General features: G+C 44.3%; 1 protein-coding gene across 1 annotated transcript in view; it reads right to left on the bottom strand.

Moving 5' to 3' along the window:
* LOC126419799 (protein still life, isoforms C/SIF type 2) overlaps positions 1–19,552 on the bottom strand; it is a 924,442-nt gene that overhangs the window by 160,034 nt on the left and 744,856 nt on the right. Inside the window, exon 5 of the mRNA XM_050086986.1 lies at positions 2,326–2,508. Coding sequence (XP_049942943.1) covers positions 2,326–2,508 — 183 coding nt within the window. The remainder of the gene's footprint in view (positions 1–2,325; positions 2,509–19,552) is intronic.

The following is a 19,552-nucleotide window of genomic DNA, read 5'->3' as shown; positions in this document are numbered from 1 at the left end:
ATGATGCACGCCTGTGGCGGAGTGGTTACACGACAATAACATCCCTATAATGGACTGGCCTGCACAGAGTCCTGACCTGAATTCAACAGAACACCTTTGGGATGTTTTGGAACACCGACTTCGTGCCAGGACTCACCGACCGACATCGATACCTCTCCTCAGCGCAGGACTCAGTGAAGAATGGGCTTCCATTCCACAAGAAACCTTCCAGTACCTGATTGAACGTATGCCTGCGAGAGTGGAAGCTGTCATCAAGGCTGAGAATAGGCCAACACCATATTGAATTCCAGCATTACCCATGGAGGGCGCCACTACTTGTAAGTCTTTTCAGCCACGTGTCCGGATAGTTTTGATCACATAGTGTAGTAGTCCAGCAGCGACTGAATAGCTTTGCTGCAAGGCAGAGGCAGTCAGCGCAGACCAGGATGTCGCCGTTGGAGTACTGGTTATTCTTCGTGTTTTGCTGTCCCTGTTAATATATACCAATACAACGGTGTCGGACTAGACTAATCTCACACCGCTCTACCGAATAGGCAGGTAAAATCCCGTTTCTAAAAACAAACAGACGCTTTCTGTCAACAGTAGGAGTCGATGGACAGACATCATGAGCAGCATTTGTTTTGGCTAAATCCACCTGCACATTACAAAAACAAAATTGCATATATATGTCGAAATACCAGAGAAAATGAATCGGACGTCTCGTAGAAGATCCATCCGGATAATTGTTCCCTTTCCCCTATATTACACTACTGGCCATTGAAATTGCTACACCACGAATTGCGACAGGCAGAAGATGCTGTGATATGCAAATGATTAGCTTTTCAGAGCATTCACAAAAGCTTGGCGCCGGTGGCGACACCTACAACGTGCTGACATGAGGAAAGTTTCCAACCGATTTCTCATACACAAACAGCAGTTGACCGGCGTTGCCTGATGAAACGTTGTTGCGATGCCTCGTGTAAGGTGGAGAAATGCGTACCATCACGTTTCCGACTTTGATAAAGGTCGGATTGTAGCCTATCGCGATTGCGGTTTACCGTATCGCGACATTGCTGCTCGCGTTGGTCGCGGTCCAATGACTGTTCGCAGAATATGGAATCGGTGGGTTCAGGTGGGAAATACGGAACGCCGTGGTGGATCCCAACGGCCTCGTATCACTAGCAGTCGAGATGACAGGCATCTTATCCGCATGGCTGTAACGGATCGTGCAGCCACGTCACGATCCCTTAGTCAACAGATGGGGACGTTTGCAAGACAACAACCATCTGCACGAACAGTTCGACGACGTTTGCAGCAGCATGGACTTGAGCTCGGAGACCATGGCTGCGGTTACCCTTGACGCTGCACCACAGACAAGAGCGCCTGTGATGGTGTACTCAACGACGAACCTGGGTACACGAATGGCAAAACGTCAGTTTTTCGGATGAATCCAGGTTCTGTTTACAGCACCATGACGGTCGCATCCGTGTTTGGCGACATCGCGGTGAACGCACATTGTAAGCGTGTATTTGTCATCGCCATACTGGCGATGGTATGGGGTGCCATTGGTTACACGTCTCCGTGGTCACCTCTTGTTCGCATTGACGGCACTTTGAACAGTGGACGTTACATTTCAGATGTGTTACGACCCGTGGCTCCGCCCTTCATTCGATCCCTGCGAAACCCTACATTTCAGGAGGATAATGCACGACCACATGTTGCTGGTCCTGTACGGGCCTTTCCGGATACAGGAAATGTTCGACTGCTGCCCTGGCCAGCACATTCTCCAGATCTTTCACCAATTGAAAACGTCTGGTCAATGGTGGCCGAGCAACTGGCTCGTCACAATACGCCAGTCACGACTCTTGATGAACTGTGGTATCGTGTTGAAGCTGCATGGGCAGCTGTACCTGTACACGCCATCCAAGCTCTGTTTGACTCAATGCCCAGGCGTATGAAGGCCGTTATTACGGCCAGAGGTGGTTGTTCTGGGTACTGGTTTCTCAGTATCTATGCACCCAAATTGCGTGAAAATGTAATCACATGTCAGTTCTAGTATAATATATTTGTCCAATGAATACCCATTTATCATCTGCATTTCTCCTTGGTGTAGCAATTTTAATGGCCAGTAGTGTAGTTAATGTCCCCCTGCTAGCTAAGCAACATTAGCTTGATACATCTTCTTTTATTTTTCTTTTGGGCACAAAGTTATTTGGAGTGGCCAAGAACTATGGGACACTCTGTGTAGAAGAAACTACCTGCCTCTCGGTTCTTCAGCAAGGTGACACGTGTTAGGCCAGCAGCCTGGTGCTTGAGGTGCGATGTAGAGGAGTCGGCTGGGCTTACCTTGGGGTTGGGCAGCTCGCCGCTCTGCAGGCTGGCCATGTAGCAGCGCAGCCGGAACTGCTCGCAGTGGAGTCGCTCCAGGTTCTCCTCCCACTGCACGATCTGGTTGTTGATCTGTTGCTTCGTCTCTGGGTCCGACACCACGCTCTGCTGCAGGTCCGCCATGTGTTTCAGCTTGTGGTCCTGCCAACAGCAGGCGCAACTGTTACTCACTCTCGTCATCCAATGCTGGTGATGGTTGTTGTCACTGACAGGGCCGTACCAACGGAGTGGCATGACAGATCCCTGCGAAGGGCACAGACACAGAGAGGGTGCAAAAACAGAGCAGAAAAAGACCAAGAAAGAAAAACATTTTTAAGAGCACGTATAGGCTGCATTCTCGCTGTTCGCTGCTGCCATATCGCACTCCGCTGTTCGCTGCAAACCTTATTACATTTACGCTGCAGCCTCGCTGCTCGCCAGGAGTCTTTACCTTGCAGTTGTTCACATAGAGACTGTTGATATTTTTAAAAATATCGGGTGTCCGATACATCGATATTTTAGAAGGAACATCATTAACGTCACTCGATATATCGAGAAAAAGTGTCGGTGTATCGAAGGAAGAAATTGACGTACCGGCCAATAAAAATATCGGCTTCACACTGTAAATATACTGCTGGTTTCAGAGCTGCAATTTTGAGTATTGATTTATTATTAGATATTCTGTAAATCAACAAACTAGCAGGTTGCCTATCCCCCTTAGAGCAAGAATTGAAAGGAAAACGGTGCACGTTCACTCTTGGCGATAACCACTTTGCTAACAACGGTAAATGCGTGTAAGTGGTACAATAGAAGGTGTCCGATGGGCCTGCCGTTCGGTTTCGTCACATACCAGATTTGTCCGAACACTGCGTGTTGAATTCCCTGTTTTTTCATTACTGCTAACGCTATCGACCTAGCAGCTGTAGTGTCAAAATTTCGTTGGGAAACTAAACGCTGCAGTTTCCGCTAGCAGCGCAGAGCGCCGATTACGTCAGCATTTCCAAGGGCGTACCCAGGATCTGAAAGGGGGGGGGGGCAGGTCATACTGGTCTCAGGAAACAAGGACTCGAGACAACATACAGCACTTCTTATTAAATAAAACAGTAAACCAGTGAAAAACCGCTTTTAATAAACATATTAAATACAAGAATGCACTTGTACAATCCGAGAAAACACACAGCATTCCTTATTAAATAAAACAGTAAACTAGTGAAAAACTGCGAATATACTTTGGGGGGGGGGGGGGGCAGCTGCCCCCCCCCCCTGCCCCTCGCTGGGTACGCCCATGAGCATTTCCTCTCACACGTCTCTCTCCCCCCACTGCAGAACCAATCTTGTCATTTAGATATTTGTTCATCATTTTCAGCAACTGAATTTGAAGAATGCCGATGTGAAGAAATAGCACAATAGATGCGTTAATCCAAACGATGTGTGCCATTTCATCACATCGGAAATCTTGTTATTCCATTCACATCGCCCCCCCCCCTCCCCCCAGTACAATCGGACTTTTTCTTTTGTGCCACATATACCTACTTTACACAGTTAAAGAGAAAGACTGGACGTGATGAAAGCTCACTGAAAGTAAAATTATGTTCTACTATAATTTGCAAATAACAACTTCAAATATCTACCGAAAACTGTGAAAAAAATATAATTTAAAATAAAAATCTCGGAACTCGATGCTGCCACTTCGGTACTGATGTATCGATATATTGTGGAAAGAACGTCACCGATATACGTCGATAATTTTGGGAAAAGAACCGAGATATCGATATTTTATCAACAGCTCTAATTCACATAGCTAGCAGAGCGCTAACAAACTCGACACTGCTGGGGTGATCTTGAAGCAGCCAATCACAGCTCACGTTTCAGGACATGCGGCGGTGGTCGCGGTGCGAAACACAGCCTAGCTTGATATTATCGCTTGCTGAAGATGACAACGAACAGTCGGGCGAGCAGCGACGGTGCAGGTTAAATATGCTGGTTGGACTCAGTGGACTTGTTTTATCATCGCCAGGCCACGCCAACGAGCAGCAGACAGCGAGGTGGCAGCATGAACACACCATAAGAATTGACCAGGAGAGGCTGATCGGCTCTCCTAATCCTCATGGTCCTGTCTTCTGCCTAAGAGATGCAGCCTTCACCTCAGCCCACGACTGTAAACGCACGCTGTTGTCACAGCGTAATTTCTGCAGTGACGTTTCGTTTGCGTAGCATCTGTGTTACTAAACGTCTGTCGTACATCACCGTTCATTGCTCCCGGTTCATGACCCCAGTTACAGATTGCCTGTCTGATGACAACAAAAATTTGATTTTCAATATTTCCCGTAATTATTGAACGAATTTAAAATTTTAAAATGCTGTCGTAAGCTACTCATTAACAGGTATAATCTTACGTTAAAGGTTTAGCACATGAAGAGAATTATTGCAGTTAGAAACTGAGTACGTGTGTCTTGAGGCAGTGTAAATCATGGATAGGGCCCGGATTTTAATGAAAGGTCATATTTTTTTCTCTGAACTTTAGGTACTGTAGTGAAGAAAATTGTATTTTTATTGTGCATATAAAGTCATATTTATGCCTTTTTCAATACTAGGTCATATTTCGCCCAAATTTCGCCATAATTGGTCATATTTCGGCCAGCTTTTGACAAAAATCCCTATACTTGTATTTGTTGTGTCTAGGACACAAGAATAAAAATATGAGAATGCTTCTCACATGCCAGTGTGTCAGGGTGAAATGATAATTAAATCAAGAACCTAAGCTGTTGACAAGCGTTGATATACATCAAAGGGGACAGTTGAAAATGTGTGCACCGATCCGGACTCGAACTCGGGATCTGCTGCTTACATGGCAGACGTTCTGTCCATCTGAGCCACCGAGGCCACAAAGGATAGTGCGACTGCAGGGATTTATCCCTTGCACCCTCCCTGTGAGGCCAACATTCCCAACTTAATGTCCACACACTACATTCGTAGTGCCCCTCCTCATTACTCGCGGCAGACAATCTTACCGAGTCCCGTAAGAGTTCGGGCAATGCGTGTGCATCCAGCAGAGAAGAAGAAGGTCGATGGCCGGTTAGCCTTAACTATATGAAGATGGTATTGTCACAAACTTCACAATTACTACAAAACTTTGTCAGGAATGTAGTAGACAAGCAGCGTAACACGCTAATCGGTTCGCTGACTTAAGAGATTGTCGCGAGGGATCAACAAAACGCTCTCGAAGCCAATTAAGGCGGCTTCCGTCGTAATAAAAACCGGAAACCCGGTCACATGTTCAGTTTGAATATAAACTCAGTCCGGTTCAACATGCAGAAAGTAAAATGCTGCAACAGCATGAAGATGTGAGGTTTTGTTCGTGGTTTTGCAGAGAAGTTTAACATTGACAGGGAAATATTATTTTGTAAAGTATGCGAGGTTCAACTAGTGTAGAAAAGCGCTTTCGCGTGCAGCAGTACCATAATACCGCCACAAAAGGCATCTCTGTGAAGAGATGTGCTGAAAATAATGACAAAAGAACGCTGTTATTTGAGCAGACATATCTCTCTTCAGCTGTCAGTCATTCTTCAAGGACTCTTGTTAGATCATGGTGTTTTGACACATTCCATTGGAGAAGTTGAAGAATCTACGCTTCAAGCAGTTCTCGGAGAAGTACACAACACATGAATCCAAACTGGGAAAGAACTATTTATCTGTGTGCTAAAAGTAGGTGCTCAACAAAATAAGAAATAGTGCTGCTGACCAAAAGGTCTAGGTGTTCACAGATGAAACCAACGACGTGAGTGGGCGTTATGTTGCAAATGTTGTTGTTGGTGGTCTAAATGTTGACGAGCTTGCAAAAATGGTCCACCTAACGTGTGAAGGTCTAGTGAGAGAGTAAGAAAATTCGACAACTGCCATTTTGTCTGACAAATCTATGAAGCTATTGCGACTGGATGATGTAAACACAGACGAAATTTGCTAGTACTAACAGACTGTGCTTCGTACAGGTCTGAATCAGCCAATGGGCTTAAGTTTCCCTATCTTAGTATTATGTATGCTACTTGCCTTCACAAGCGTTACACAAAGTTGTAGAAGAGGAGCGATGAAATTACCCTATTGTGGACAAATTAATTTCCAGTGGCAAGCTCGGCTACGGGTGCAGATGTTCAAGGAACAAACATCTTCTTAAGAGCGAGCGAGAGTCACATCCACAGTCAGAGAGAGTAAAACTGTGAAAAAAATGCTCAACAAACATCAGAGGCAGACGCTACAAGAGTGGCGTTGTTTATCACGGAGAGGCTTGATGTTGAAATTTCGAGAGCGTACGTTTGAAGAAGAGTCGAGGCAACGTATCATTTCCTCTCACATGTGTCTCGCGAAATGACCACGACTATACAGTTCGAGGAATTAGAGATCATAAGGAAGTTTACGGACAGTCACTTTTTCTACGCACTATTTGTGAATGAAGATGGAAAAGTTGTACCAGAGGTACTCTCCGCCACATACCGTTTGATTGCTTGCGGATTATACTAGTGCAGTTATTAAGTTTTGAGCCTGACGCCTGAACATTAGGCATCCACAATAACTTGCATGTCACTTAAGATGCCGCGTAACACAGCGTACATCGCACTGGGTAAACCGTGTCTTGTTCGGGTCAATTGCGTTAAGTTCTAATCGTTTGTGGCCGGCCACAACGCACATTATCTTTCAAATTGTCTATTACTCGGTTCAAAAATGGTTCAAATGGCTCTGAGCACTATGGGACTTAACTGCTGAGGTCATCAGTCCCCTAGTACTTAGAACTACTTAAACGTAACTAGCCTAAGGACATCACACACATCCTTGCCCGAGGCAGGATTCGAACCTGCGACCGTACCGGTCGCGCGGTTCCAGACCGTAGCGCCTAGAACCGCTCGGCCAAACCGGCCGGCTCTATTACTTGGGAAAAAAAACGTTGGTTCCGTCTAAACAAAACACTGCGACATAATGAGTCGTCACCATAAACTTGCTGCATCATCTGAAACGTTCCCGTAGCGGTTTTGCGCGATTTGTGGTAGAACTTTATATGTCTGTCCGTTGTTTCAGCTCCAGCATAACCGAGTTCCGATAAGCCCACTCGAATCGCCGTCGCAGCATCAACTGCTTATAACACATGCACCCAACTGTCTCTTGCTGCAGGGAGAGACTAACTGACAAGGTCCCACACTAAGGTGCTACCAACGTCCTCTAATGCACCACACCATCGCTATGCTTCCAGTCTTATAACTTAATGATTGTACTACCGAGATATACACTGACGCGATAAAAGTCATGAGACAGCTCCTAATATCGTGCCATACCTACTTTTGCCCGACTTACTGCAGCAGTTCGACGTGGCATGGACTCAAAAATTCGTTGCAAGTCCCCTGTAGAAATAATACTGAGGCACACAGCCTCTCTAGCCGACCATAATTGCGAATGCGTTGCCGGTGCATGATTTTGTGCACGACCTGACCTCTAGATTATGTCTCATAAATGTAGGATGGGATTCATGTCGGGCGATCTGGGTGACCAAATCATTCGCTCGCACTGTCCAGAATGTTCTCCAAACCAGTAGTGAACAACTGTGGACCAATTATATGACGCATTGTCATCCATAAAAATTCCATCGTTATTTGAGAACATGAAGTCCTTGAATGGCTGCAAATGCTCTCCAAGTAATCGAACATAACCATTTCCAGTCAATAATCGGTTCAGTGGGACCTGAGTCCATTCCATGTAAAGACAGCCACATCAATATGGAGCCACCACCAGATTGCACAATACCTCGTTGAAAACCTGGGTCTATGGCTTCTGCGCCACACTCGAGCCCTACCATCAGCTCCTAGCAAGTGAAATCGGGTTTCGTCTGACTAGGCCACAGTTTTCCAGACGCCTAGGGCCCAGCCGATATCGTCAGGACCCCGGGAGAAGCGCTGCAGGCGATGTGCTGTTAGCGAAGGCACTCGCGTCGGTCGTCTGCTGCTGCAGCCCATTCACGCCAAATTTCACCGCCCTGTCCTAACGGATATGTTCATCGTACGTCCCACATTGATTTCTGCGGCTGTTGCACACATTTTGCTTGTCTGTTAGCACTGACAACTCTACGCTAACGCTGCTGCTCTCGGTCGTGATATTCACTCCGGAATCCTAATACTGTAGACCTCGGAATATTGAATTCCCTGTTTCCGGAATGGAGTGTCCCATGTGTGTAGCTACAACTACCATGCCGGATACTCTGCAAATTACATTTAAGTGCCTGGCAGAGGGTTCATCGAACCACCTTCACAATTCTCTATTATTCCAATCTCGTATAGCGTGCAGAAAGAATGAACACCTATATCTTTCCGTAAGAGCTCTGATTTTCCTTATTTTATCGTGGTGATCGTTCCTCTCTATGTAGGCCGGTGTCAACAAAATATTTTCGCATTCGGAGGAGAAAGTTGGTGACTGGGGTTTCGTGAGAATATTCCGTAGCAACGAAAAACGCCTTTCGTTTAATGATGTCCAGCCCAATTCCTGTATCATTTCTGTGACATTCTCTCCCATATTTTGCGAATCACGCGAGTGCAAAAGACAGCTGCGCCAATGAAATGGCATTTTAAACCATGTTTACGCGATATTGCCGCCATCTCTATAATTATGTGCATATCGCTATCCCATGATTTTGTCACCTCAGCGTAGATACTTTCCTTTCTCTATGACCTGAGCATGTACCCTCTGAATAGCAGACTACAAGCGATACTCGTGGTGAAGAAAAAGGTTTAGAGAGATACGTGACTGTGAATATAGCAGGTGTACTGTGCAGTCAATGTCTTAATACATTTTCTAACTGAAGTATCAGTTTTCGTATAAAGCCTGCCGAGATTGATAGACTTCTGGATCAATGGGCAGGAGAGAGAGAGAGAGAGAGAGAGAGAGAGAGAGAGAGAGAGAGAGAGAACGACTAGCAGGATTAGCAACACTCTGCATAACACCGACCAAGAATCCATAAATCAACTGAAGGTTGACGGCTACGTCTGACGTTTACGCTGATTAATGAATGAGAGTGTGCAACGAAGTCGCTGGGGAACACCTATCGACTGGTTACTCCTTCTCTATTAAAAAAAAAAAATTCCTTGCGTATAAATTGGCTTTCAGTGTAAATCCAGTGCTCCTGTTTTAGCACAGGAATGGAACTAAGCTCTTGTCGTTGAGCGATACGTCAGCCTAAAATTGGAAATTTCTCTCTTAAGGTCACGAAAGAGTTTATTCCGCTCCTCAAGCCTGGTATTGCTCTTTAAAGCGGTAGTGTGGTAATCATAAGCCGGCCGATGTGGCCGAGCGGTTCTAGGCGCATCAGTCTAGAACCGCGCTGCTGCTACGGTCGCAAGTTCGAATCCTGCCTCGGGTATGGATGTGTATGATGTCCTTAGGTTAGTTAGGTTTAAGTAGTTCTAAGTCTAGGGGACTGATGACCTCATTCCGATAGTGCTTGGAGCCATTTGATTTTTTGGTAATCATGAAACGCAGATTTAACCCCTTTATGCCGTGCGTTGCGAATTCGTATCATACCAGGGCGATGCTAATAAATGGAAGGTTATTCGTTTTTGAGTGCCAATGACAGTAGGTGCAGATTCTACAGGAATCTGCCAAAGCCTTTGACAAGTGATTTCGTCTCCTGAATGTACTGGGTACTTCTAGAGCGGCTTGATTTTCACGCTTTGCTCACGACACGCAGCAGAAAAGCTGTCGTCATTGTTTTGACGATTATAGATAGATTCTGAGTTTATTTCTGAAAATTATTTGTTTGTTCTATAATATCCATGATGTGAGGAAAATCAGATTTTGACATTGCATGTGCAAGTGAATTTGAAAATACTGTTTGTGTAAAATAAGCATTATTAGGCGGTTGTTACCTATGTGAGCACATGTTAAAGATGAAATCAAGTATTGTGGAAGCAAATATTTCCGTTTATTTGTAGCACCACAATACTTCAGTGACCAAATGTATTTATTATTTTACGTTGTACATACTCTGATTTATTGAAGTTTTCAATAATCCGACCTCAACACATTTATTGCGCTCTGGAAATTCTAGCAAATTGTTAGTACTGCGAACCGGTTCCAGTTACGTTTACTCGAACTGATGCAATAGATTATTGGCCTCAGGTTACAGACACAAGGCAAAGATGTTATAGACCACACTGTAAAGGAGAGCCAATATTCGTGTTTGAGTGTAACGCTCATCCGTCACTAAAAGAGACATTAATTTGTTACTGAGAATCTCACAAATAAGTCTATATAGTATAATATATAATTATTTAAAATGTATGCGGCCATAATTTTGTTAATCGCTTAACTCCTTTCAATGTATTGTCAAAATATTAAATAATGGTGTTTTACTAAATGAAGTGTTGCGTTGATTTTCTCAAGTTGTTGTTGCAAATACGCAACATACTAAGTCATACCTGAAGTTATAACATATCTTAGATTTGACTGTATGTACTCTATATAACTTCAATATTGGTTGTAAAATAAGATTCACTGCTATTTAGTTCAGTTAGAGATGTATTCAGGTATTTAAGGATTCAGTCTAGCGAAAGGTAGAGACTGGCTGGTTGGATGCTTGGTTGATTTGCGGGAGGTCATCGGTCATCGGTCCAATCGGATTAGGGAAGGATGGGGAAGGAATTCAGCCGTAAGGTATCATTCCTGCATTTGCCTGAATCGATTTAGGTAAACCACGGAAAATCTAAACCAGGATGACCGGACGCGGGTTCGAACCGTCGTCGTCCCGAATGCGAGTCCAGTGGGCTAACCACAAAGTCACCTCCCTCGGTAAAAGCAGAAGAATGATTTTATTGTACACTGAAGCGCCAGAGAAGTTGGTATAGACATGCGTATTCAAATATAGAGATATGTAAGCAGGCACTACAGTCTAGAACCGCGCGACCGCTACGGTCGCAGGTTCGAATCCTGCCTCGGGCATGGATGTGTGTGATGTCCTTAGGGTAGTTAGGTTTAAGCAGTTCTAAGTTCTAGGGGGCTGATGACCTCAGAAGTTAAGTCCCATAGTGCTCAGAGCCATTTGAACCATTTTTTTTGTAAGCAGGCAGAATATGGCACTGCGGCCAGCAACGACTATATAAGACAACAAGTGACTGACGAAGTTGTTAGATCGGTTACTACTGCTACAATGACAGGTTATCAAGATTTAAGTGAGTTTGAACGTGGTGTTATAGTCAGTGTACGAGCGATGGGACGAAGCATCTCCGAGGTAGCGATGAAGTGGGGATTTTCCCCAACGACCATTTCACTGGTATACCGTGAATATCAGGAATCCGGTAAAACATCAAATCCCTGACACTGCTGCGGCTGGAAAAAAGATCCTGCAAGAACGGGACCAACTACGACTGAAAAGAATCGTTCAACGAGACAGAAGTGCAATCCTTCCGCAAATTGCTGCAGATATCAATGCCAGGCCATCAACAAGTGTCAGCGTGCGAACCATTCAACTAAATAACATCGATATGAGCAACGGGGCCAAGGGTCCACTCGCGTACCCTTGATGACTGCACGACAAAAAGCTTTAGCCTCGCCTGGCCCCGTCAACATCGACATTGGACTGTTGATGACTGGAAACATGTTGTCTGGTCGGACGAGTCTCGTTTCAAATTGTATCGAGTGGATGGACGTGTACGGATATGGAGACGACCTCGTGAATCCATAGACTCTGCATGTCATCAGAGGCTGTCCAAGCTGGTGCAGGCTCGGTAACGCTGTGGGGTGTGTGCATTGGAGTGATATGGGATTCCTGATACTTCAAGATATGATTCTGACAGGTAACACGTACGTAAGAATCCTGTCTGATCACCTGCATCCATTCATGTCCATTGTGCATTCCGACGGACTTGGGCAATTCCAGCAGGACAATGAGACACCCCGCACGTCCAGAGTTGCTACAAAAATGCTCCAAGAATAATCTTTTGAGTTCATTTCCGCTGGCTACCAAACTCCACAGACATGAGCATATCTGGGATGCCTTGTAACGTGCTGTTCAAAAGAGATTTTCACTGTTACTGGTTTATGGACAGCCCTGCAGGATTTATGGTGTCAGTTTTCTCCAGCACTACTCCAGACATTAGTAGAGTCGATGCTGCGTCGGATTGCGGCACTTCTGCGTGCTCGTGGGGACTCTACATGATATTAGGCAGGTGTACTAGTTTATTTGGCTCTTCAGTGTACAAACAATGTGACTCTTTTCGTATCAGCCTTTGTGTCTCAAGGTAACGTGTGCAAAGGGGATAGATGCGCATGGCTATTCAAAATGATCTAGACCATTTCAAGGGATTGTAACAATGTGTGAACCGTTAGCCATAAGGAACGCGTCCATTCTAGAGGCCAAATCGATCGACACTTGCCCCAAAGTGTTTGCATCGATGTCAGTCACAACTGTCCCAGTACATCCTCGTTGAGACATCGATGTTGTGCGGAGTGGCAGATGTACAAACAGTGTATTTGGTGTAACCCCATAGCTAAAAATCAGACGGTGTTAGGTCCGGTGAACGTAAGTGCCTTGACAGCAGATTGCCAGCTGATGCATCGTCATGGTGACACAGTATTCAAGAACTCGCAGACATCATTCTGGAAGTGTGAAGGAGCACCATCCTGTTGTAAAATGAAATTATCACCGCCCTCCCGCAATTGCGGCATGAGCCACAACTGAATCATGCTCAGGTAAGAGCGTTCATTGATCTTCGACTCTGCAAATAAGAAGGGGCCATGCACGTTTTACCTTGACAACATTTTGGGATCCACGGACATGTTCCACAACAATGTGGGGATTCTCTACTGCTCATACTGCTGCACCACCACACAGGTGAAAAGTAGCCTGATCGTTGAAAATCAACGTGCAGGTGAAATCTTCCACCTCCATTAAGTGCACATATCAATGCAAAACTGTCTGCACAAACGTTTATGACCACGTGTAACGCCTTGGAAAAATGAACATGGTATGGTTTCATTTGCAGGTGTTTCTCGGCACTCTCCAGCCAGTTGTTGTGAAATTTCTAGGAAACGACTGGCACGAGCCGTTGATTTTTGTAGACATCTACGGAATGTTTCCGTAATTCCTTCAACTTGTTACTCAATTATCGATGGATACTCATTCTTTTTTGCCTTTACAAGAATAACGCGTTTCCTTAAACATCTGTGAACGGATTGTGTGATAGGTCCCGAATTTCCGACGCACTGCTGTTGCGGACTTCCTATTGCAGAACATCACGCAAAATTCCTTCTCCGTTGGTGTGTGTGCCGTATTGCTGGAGACTAAAATTAAAAAAAAAATTGTTTGCGATGCTATTTCCATACCTGTACTCATATAACACCTAATCTCAATGTAAACGTTATCCATAATCACTTGAAAATGTCTAGATCATTTTGAAAAACTTGGTATTTAGAGCACAGAATTATATTTATTCTTTCCTTCGTTTACTTTTTTTTTTTTAGTTGAACAGGCAAGGTGGGCTGTTTGAAATATAAGCGAATTATGGAGATTTTTTAGGCAGATCCCAGTTAACTGTCTATGATTTATTTCCTGCACAATACCGTCTCACTGAAAGTAGCAGATCGGACAAAAAAATTTGTCATAACTAGGAGACATCAGGCCAACAGCGTGTAATCCCACCTTGATAACGGCCTCAGTTCGGCGAGGAAGAGAGTCCACAAGTTCTTTCATGTACGCCATTCACAGCTGAAGTCACTCATTGGTGATTAGATCCCGTAGAGAGATCACAATGCGGTGATGTTGACTACTACGTTTCGACCGCTGTTCAAAACAGAGACATACATTTTCTATCGGATTAAGATCGGGTAAATTAACGGGACAGTCGAAATGCGGGTGGATGCCGAAGTGTTCGTCAGACCAGGAATGTATTCGGGAAGCCCTGAGGACATGGATGTTATCGTCTTGAAACACGGCAGTCTCCACAACACACTCACCGCGAAGATGTAGAGGACAAGGCAACTTTCGTCACCACGAATGATGAACTGTACTTCCTGGTTCTTGTTAAAGGTAAGGTCAATGTTACTGCTTCACAAATATTTTATATTGCAGGAAATAACTATTGACTTTAAAGTTCCTGATAGATTAAAACAGTGTGCCGATCCGAGACTCGAACTCGAGACCTTTGCCTTTCGCGGGCGAGTGTTCCACCGACTAAGTTACCCAAGCAAGATTCACGACCGGCGCTCACAGCTTTACTCCCGCCAGTATCTCGTCTCTTACATTTCAAACTTCACAGAAGTTCTCCTGCGAAACTTGCAAAACTAGCACTCCTGGAAGAAAGGATATTGCGGAGACTTGGCTTAGCCACAGCCTGGGTGATGCTTCCAGAATGAAATTTTCACTCTGCAGTTGAGTGTGCGCTGATATTAAATTTCTTGGTAGATTAAAACTTTGAGCCGGACCGAGACTCGAACTCGGTCCGGCACACAGTTTTAATCCGCCAAGGAGTTTCATATCAGCCCACACTCCGCATCAGAGTGAAAATTTAATTCTGGAAACTGTACACTTATTTTGACGACAATCTGTATTTTTCTGCAATCAACTACGCAGTAGGCAACCAATGCGAGTGTACCACAAACGCAGCTAAGCGACAAATTTAAATTGAAAATCCGTCCCAATATATGCTTAGCAGGGCTTACCAACCGAAACTGTTAAAGGGTTCGCTGTTTTGTAGACACAAGGCCGAAATTTAATTTCACTCTTTGCTTTTCGGTGGCCTGTTTATAAAACTGCAGCTGCGCTTTAAATTTCTCTGTTTAGGAGCTTTTAATTGAAGCTTCCTCTCAGCCATCAAACGCAGGGCTGACAGATTTTCGCAATGCAAAGGTGTCAATATTCACTTTTTCGCAAGAGATAAATTATAGAGAGTGCCTGCATTGTTTTATACTCTGCCAAAAACCTGTTTCTTTTTTTTTCCGGCGAGATACTTGTTTCTCACTGTAGCGGTCTAACAGCTCTTATTCACAGCACTGATTTTGGCTTCAAACATTTGAAAGTGTCATTTTCTTTTTTGATCGTTCTTTCGGGAACCACAAATATTGATACCTCATCGTGCTGCTGACCAGCGGATAGAATAATGTGTCTTTTATGTCAATACTCGAGTACTTATACATTTGACATTTTCGAATTCCGTAAAAGATGCCTAGTATTCGCACATATGCTAAATACTTGGATATTAAGAATATACTAACTCAAAAAAAGAGCTGAATTATTGAAATTCCCCTCTAACTGGCATTTAACAAAAGCCAAATGCGAGTACACGCGAACGTTTGGTTTTGATTGCAGGCACAATATCACAACTTCACTCCAGACGGTCTCTACGTATTCCAGTTGATTAATAAAATAACAGTGGACGCTAAATATTCTTCATGTATCTGAGTGGTATCTTTTCACCAAAACGTAGGCTCTACCAAGCATCACTCGGCTTTAGAATTTTTGTTACTTCACTGAACTACAATCAGGACTGAAACCTGTGGCGTGATAAACGATTTTCTTAAAATAATATTTACTACTCAAAGCAATTATTTCACACAGCTAGTTTGAAGAATTACCAGTGGCTGATGCTGCGTATTTCTGAAAGCGATCGTATTTGCTATCGTATATTCTCTTAAATGACCAGGACTGTAGTATATTTAAATAGCCTGCATGCGTGTAAATCTGCCTAGGGTACAGAAATTCTTGCCCCAGGTCTTCACCACTGGGAGCAGTATTACGTCTGAAGTGACAATGTTGTTGTTGTGGTCTTCAGCCCAGAGACTGGTTTGATGCAACTGTACATGCTGCTCTATCCTGTTTAAGCTTCTTCGTCTCCCAGTACCTACAGCAACCTACATCCTTCTGAATCTGCTTAGTGTACTCATCTCTTGGTCTCCCTCTACGGTTTTTACCCTACACGCTGCCCTCCAGTACTAAATTGGTGATTCCTTGATGCCTCAGAACATGTCCTACCAACTGATCCCTTCTTCTAGTTAAGTTGTGCCACAAATTTCTCTTCTTCCCAATTCTATTCAATACCTCCTCATTAGTTTACGTGGTCTACCCATCTAATCTTCAGCATTCTTCTGTAGCATCACATTTCGAAAGCTTCTATTCTCTTCTTGTCCAAACTATTTATGGTCCATGTTTCATTTCCAAACATTGCTACACTCCATATAAATACAGAAAGGACTTCCTGACACTGAAAAATATAGTCGATGTTAACAAATTTCTCTTCTTCAGTAACGCTTTTCTTGTCTTTGCCAGTCTACATTTTGTATCCTCTCTACTTCCACCATCATCAGTTATTTTTCTCCGCAAATAGCAGAACTCATCTACTACTTTAAGTGTCTCATTTCCTAATCTAATTCCCTCAGCTTCACCTGACTTAATTCGACTACATTCCATTATCTCGTTTTGCTTTTGTTGATGTTCAGCTTATACCTTCCTTTCAAGACTCTATCCATTCCGTTCAACTGCTCTTCCAGGTCTTTTGCTGTCTTTTACAGAATTACAATGTCATCGGCGAACCTCAGAGTTTTTATTTCTTCTCCATGGATTTTAATACCTACTCCAAATTTTTCTTTTGTTTCCTGTTCTGCTAGCTCAATATACAGATGGAACAACATCGGGGATAGACTACAATCCTCACTCCTTTCCCAACCACTGCTTCCCTTTAATACCCCTCGACTCCTATAACTGCCATCGCTGCCATCTGGTTTCTCGTCTGTAAAGAATTCGCCTTAGTATTTTGCAACCGTGACTTATTAAACTGATAGTTCCGTAATCTTCACATCTGTCAACGCCTGCTTTATTTGGGATTGGAATTATTGTATTCTTCTTGAAGTCTGATTATATTTCGCCTGTCTCATATGTGTTGCTCACCAGATGGTAAAGTTTTGTCTACCAAGGCTGTCAGTAGTTGTTTCGCCTTAGGTCTTTCAGTGCTCTGGTAAACTATTCACGCAGTATCATATCTCCCATTTCATCTTCATCTACATCCTCTTCCATTTCCAGAATATTGTCCTCAAGTACATCGCCCTTGTATAGACCCTCTACATACTCCTTCCACATTTCTGCTTTCCCTTCTTTGCTTAGAACTGGGTTTCCATCTGAGCTCTTATTATTCATACAGGTGGATTCTCTTTTCTCCAAAGGTCTCTTTAATTATCGTGTAGGCAGTATCTATCTTACTCTCTAGTGAAATACGCCTCTAAATCCTTAAAATTGTCCTCTAGCCATCCCTGATTGGCCATTTTGCACTTCCAGTCGATCTCATTTTTGAGACGTTTGTATTTCTTTTTGCCTGCTTCATTTACTGCATCAATTAAATTCAATATTTCTTTTGTTACCCAAGGATTTCTACTAGCCCTCGTCTTTTTACCTACTTGATAATTCTCATTTATCGTTCCATGTCAGTCGCACGTTTTTTAAATTAGATTACGTGTTTGGATAACTCTGGATCATCTTCTGATCTAATGTGAAACTGAGGAGGAACAATAAATGAGAATTTTTTAAATTATTTAAATAGTTGCTGAATCTGTGAGGGCGATGATGTCTACCGTAGTGACACAATATTTTCTTTGTCAACACAGATTTTACGATAAAAAGTCTGATAAAGTACGCGAGTTGGTAGTCCTGCATGACGAGGGCCCATGTGCGGCAAAGAGAATTCTATGGGAAAACGAAAAACTGTACACTACAATAAACCTCATTATGAAAACATAAGGCGTCCATGCTGCAACTACGGCACGAGCCAACAGAGCACTGATTTAAATAGACAACGCTGCTGTAAGTAGTCATGACGATCGTTGGTGCTCACAGGGAATGACGGCTTTCTCGGCGAATTTCATTGATGAAATCTTCTAGGGTTATCCGCATCAACGAAGAATACGTTTGTTTTGAAAAGACAAAGCTACTGTGGTGTGTCAAAGGTTCTGGAATTCGGTCATCAAAGAGGCAGTGGAATAATAGTACATGATCTTTCCGTCTGAGCTCCGCATGGGATGTGCGTTAGCGAAAATACATCAGGAGCACTTTGATGTAAAAGCGGCGGAGGCAGCGGGAGGAATAGACAGACAGGCAGCACCAGGACCTGACGCCTGGATCCCTGCTGCTCTCATCTGTTACTTTCCCCTCTTTGGGGAAGTGTGAGGAGGAGTTTGTAGCCTTTCGGCTTTTACTCCCCTGTGCACGTATGTGTGTGATTATATCTGTAGTTTTTTGGTGTCTGTGAAATGTGATGACCTGTTTGTGTCTGGTATTTGCCTGAGGTTGGCGAGATGTTTGGTGTTATATGGGAAGGAGCAGGATTTGGGATTGGATATTGGGATTTTCTCTTCGACTTAATCGTCGAAGATCGTCATGGGGCGCTTGTGCTTGTCTTGGTGCATGTCATACCGACCTAGGGAGTGGATGAGGGCGTTTCCTGATCTGGAAGAACCCTCATAGAAGGCCCTTGCCAGATTTTGGAAACGCTCTCTCAGGAGTGGGATTTCAGTTGCGGCGTGCAGATCATCTATAGGGAATCCAAGAGGTAAATGCAATGCCCTCCTGAGGGCGCGGTTCTGCAGCCTCTGGAGTTTGTCCAGGTGCTGCTTTGCCGCGTATCCCCAGACAGGGCACGCATATCCCATTACTGGCTGGATCAGGGCCTGGTACACATTAACTGCTCCTGGGCAGGGAAGGGAGCTGGTTGAGTTCAGGATTGGGTATAGGGTGGACATTCTGGCGCAGACCTTCCTGTGGACCTCGTCTATGTGACGTTTCCGCGTAAGACGAGAGTCCAAGGTTACGCCAAGGTACTTGGCGGTTCTGCGCCAGGGGCCGACTGGATCCCACTCCCTCCCATCTCCCCAGCCACCGACTGTGACGTCTCTTCTGGAGGCCAGTGATTGGCCCACCCATTGGGCCTCGGTTGATTGGTTGATTCGAAGAGGGGACCAAACAGCGAGGTCATCGGTACCTTCGGATTACGGAAGGATAGGGAAGGAAGTCGGCCGTGCCCATTCAAGGGAACCATCACGGCATTTGCCTGAAGAGACTTAGAGAAATCGTGGAGAACCTAAATCAGGATGACCGGACGCGGATTTGAACCGTCGTCCTTCCGAATGCGAGTCCAGTGAGCTAACCACTGCGTTACCTCCCTCGGTAAAGGCAGAAGAATGATTTTGTTACACAATG

The sequence above is a fragment of the Schistocerca serialis genome, chromosome 9, assembly GCF_023864345.2.
Source record: "Schistocerca serialis cubense isolate TAMUIC-IGC-003099 chromosome 9, iqSchSeri2.2, whole genome shotgun sequence".
In the NCBI taxonomy this organism is placed as follows: domain Eukaryota; kingdom Metazoa; phylum Arthropoda; class Insecta; order Orthoptera; family Acrididae; genus Schistocerca; species Schistocerca serialis.
Note: the sequence above shows the minus strand (reverse complement) of the source record. Positions and strands in the feature narration are given on the sequence as shown.